The sequence below is a fragment of the Dasypus novemcinctus genome, chromosome 22 (assembly GCF_030445035.2).
Source record: "Dasypus novemcinctus isolate mDasNov1 chromosome 22, mDasNov1.1.hap2, whole genome shotgun sequence".
NCBI classification, from domain to species: domain Eukaryota; kingdom Metazoa; phylum Chordata; class Mammalia; order Cingulata; family Dasypodidae; genus Dasypus; species Dasypus novemcinctus.
Genome location: NC_080694.1, coordinates 18,112,024 through 18,115,278, shown reverse-complemented (window position 1 = coordinate 18,115,278; position 3,255 = coordinate 18,112,024). Strand labels below are relative to the sequence as shown.

The window sequence follows — 3,255 nt, the reverse complement described above, 5'->3', positions numbered from 1 at the left end:
GAGACTTCTAAAGAACAATTCAAAGATGTGGTTTTGATAAAGAATTTTTTCAAATTGTCTGAAAGTCTATATATGTTCAATAAACTGGCCTTAAGTCAATAGAATCGTCTGTGTCCTTGACTATTGTATTTGATATTTAATAAAATTGTCAGTTTAAAGGACTTTTCCTATTGATAAAAATGTAGGTGGGACAGACAACATAATTGAAAGGTTTTGTAGAAAACAATTTGGATGAGATTTTTTTCAATAATACTGAAATGTATATGTGTTTATTCAATGAGCATAAATAAAAATAATAGGATTGTTATCCACATATTAGCCAAAATGTGTACTATTCTTAATTGCAAATCAAATACATAAATAATATACTGATAAAACATTAATTTGAACATTTTTATACTTATTAATCCTCTATTTTCAATTTACCACATATAAAGCTTTAATAGATCTGAAATTATACAACTTGATATAATTAGTTTTAGAGATGAAAATACATTTAAAACTGAAATGATTTGTTTTTGAGTTGGAATTCTTCAAGATAAGCTGAAGTTAAATATTTGTGGATAAAAAGTTTTTTGAATAAGAGTAATTCAGTAAAATTTAGAAAAGGAGGAAGGCAAGTAATCTAGACAGTATTATTTCCTTCTTCAAATATTAAAATTCATGTCTAAGTGCAGGAAGGGTTCTTCATAGAGGAATAATATCAGGTGGGATGCTTTTCTTAGACACTGTGTGAAGGTGAAAAGGTAAAATAGAGAGACAGAGAACAAGGGAAATGTGGTACAATTTGCAAAAGGAAATGAAGTAAGTTATCAGAATCAAATAAAATATTTTTTAGATAGCAAGAAAGGGCTCAAATGGATGTCTTATTTTACAACTGAAATGAAATACTGGTGAGACAATCTATTTGGTTGCCTTTGTCTTTATCATCCCAAGTATCATAGATTAACTTTGAATCATTAATTTACTTTGTTATAAGAACATTTTCCAAGCCAGCTGCCCATTCAAAGGTATATATTAGCAATCATCCTAGTCAGTTGGTACATAAACAACATCAATAATAACTGTAGACTTTACAAAGAAATGGGATGATACAGAGGCTTTCTTAGAGAGCACATCTGGGATGGCCATAACTAAGGAAGAAAATAAGAAAATAATCATGTGTCCAAGAAGTGTTTTAAAGATATTTTACTGAAATAGAAAAATTTGACCCAGAAACTGAAATGTTTATGGGTTTTTATTTTATTTTAAATCATATAATGAACTTAGATTCTCTGATTCTATGCATGTTAAAATTATTTTATTGGAATAGATAAGAAAAAAGTAAAAACAGAAATATGGCATTCATTGATTTCAAATAGTCTTTTCCCATTTCCTTTACAATGAATTCCTGATGAAAAGACATATATTGTTACCAATGGTGAGACTTTATTCGTGACTAATATGGGTTTCCTCCATTTAGTTTACAGCATATTTCATCATATTATTTTTGTATACAGGGAGACTGTGACATATTAGAAAACATGGACAACCTCACCATCTTCACAGAATTCCTCCTCATGGATATTACAACTTCCCGGGAGCTCCAAGTCTTTCAAGGTCTGATGTTCTTAGTGATTTATCTTGGAGCCCTGACTGGGAATCTTCTAACTATTGTGGCCATTGTAATTAACATACATCTACACTCTCCAAAGTATTTCTTTATTGGGAATTTGTCATTCATAGATCTTTGCTTAATTTCAGTTACTCTTCCCAAAATGACTGTTAATTCTCTGACAGGAATTAAGACAATTTCTCTCCCAGCATGCGCCTTCCAGATTTATCTTTTTATCTTGTTTGTAGCTACAGAGCTGGCCTTCCTTGTGGTGATGTCCTATGATCGCTATGTTGCCATTTGCCACCCTCTGCACTATGGACTCATTATCACCCCACGTGTGTGCACACAGGCAGCTGGTGGCTCATGGGCAGCTGGGTTGGTATATTCTGCTGTCCACACAGGCATCATGTTCAGGCTTCCCTTCACAGAGACTAATGTGATCCATCAATATTTCTGTGATGTGTCTCAGATTTTGAGGATCGCTTCTTCAGATGTTCGATTTTCTGAGTCTATAGCCTTACCTATAAGTGCTTGTGTTATCTTACTATGTTCTGTTATTTTATTTAAGTCTTATATTGATATTTTTTCAATGGTGCTTAGGATGCATTCTGTGGAAGCCCGTAACAAAGCCTTATCCACCTGTACCCAACAGTTGTCAATTCTCGCTTTGTTTTTTATTTCATTGCTGACTGCTGTCTTTGGTTCCACCGCAAATGAAGCATCGCTCAGTAATCTTCTCATGGCCATGTTCTACTCCATGGTGCCCCCACTTATAAACCCCATCATCTATAGCCTGTGCAATAGAGAGATTAATAATGCGCTTGGCCGAATGTTTCACAGATCTTTTGAGCTCCAAAGAAAAAAAGGTATTTTTAATTAAAACTTTTTAATAAAACAGTTAAAAATATAATTCATATCATATATGTTCTTAAACAGAATCTATTCTTGTCAAATATCAAGGTTTAACATACTTCCTTTTGTTTTATTGCATATTTGCTAATAAGCTATAAATTTGTGTCCTAGTTTTTCAAATTCATGATAATGTGTAATTCATACATTCTTCTATAAAATGTTTTCCACATTGTTAAAATGCTTTGCACAATTTGTCAAATGGTTTGTAACTAAAAGTAAATGATGATACCTGGAGAAGATCATGGATGAGTACCCTAAATGATGCCTGTATTTTTTAGATAATTTCAAGATTTTGGATATCGCCAACTTGTAAAAGAACAATGAGTGTTTTGAATTAGAATATTCAATACAAATTGCATTTTTGTATTGACATTTATACAAATATCTGTACCAAGCTATAAGTGTTTAGAATTAGGGAAACTGCAGAATAAGGACACAAGAAGGTTAGAAAACTGGATCCATGCAGAAGCTGCTCTCCTTATTGAAAAGTGGATCTAAGTACCTGTCCCTAATATTGTGATTAGTAAGGAAAGGGGTTGTGGTGGTGATGTGGGGAGGGCAGCCACAGTGGCTGCTGATGGTCGGGAGAGGGAGGAAGAGATGTGTTGTGGGGGCATTTTCAGGATTTGGAGTTGTCCTAAGTGGTGCTGCTGGACTTTGTGTGTCCTGTCGTGGCCCACTGAGTAGACTGGGGGAGAGTGTAGACTACAATGGGGACCACTGTCCATGTGCTGCAGTGGTTCTCC

At 33.9% G+C, this 3,255-nt stretch overlaps 1 protein-coding gene across 1 annotated transcript; it reads left to right on the top strand.

The window, feature by feature from the left end:
• Positions 1–1,523: 1,523 nt before the first annotated feature.
• On the top strand, positions 1,524–2,477 carry LOC139437339 (olfactory receptor 14I1-like). Its single transcript, XM_071211064.1, has one exon. The coding sequence runs from the start codon at positions 1,524–1,526 to the stop codon at positions 2,475–2,477; it is 954 nt and encodes a 317-aa protein (XP_071067165.1).
• Positions 2,478–3,255: the final 778 nt, after the last annotated feature.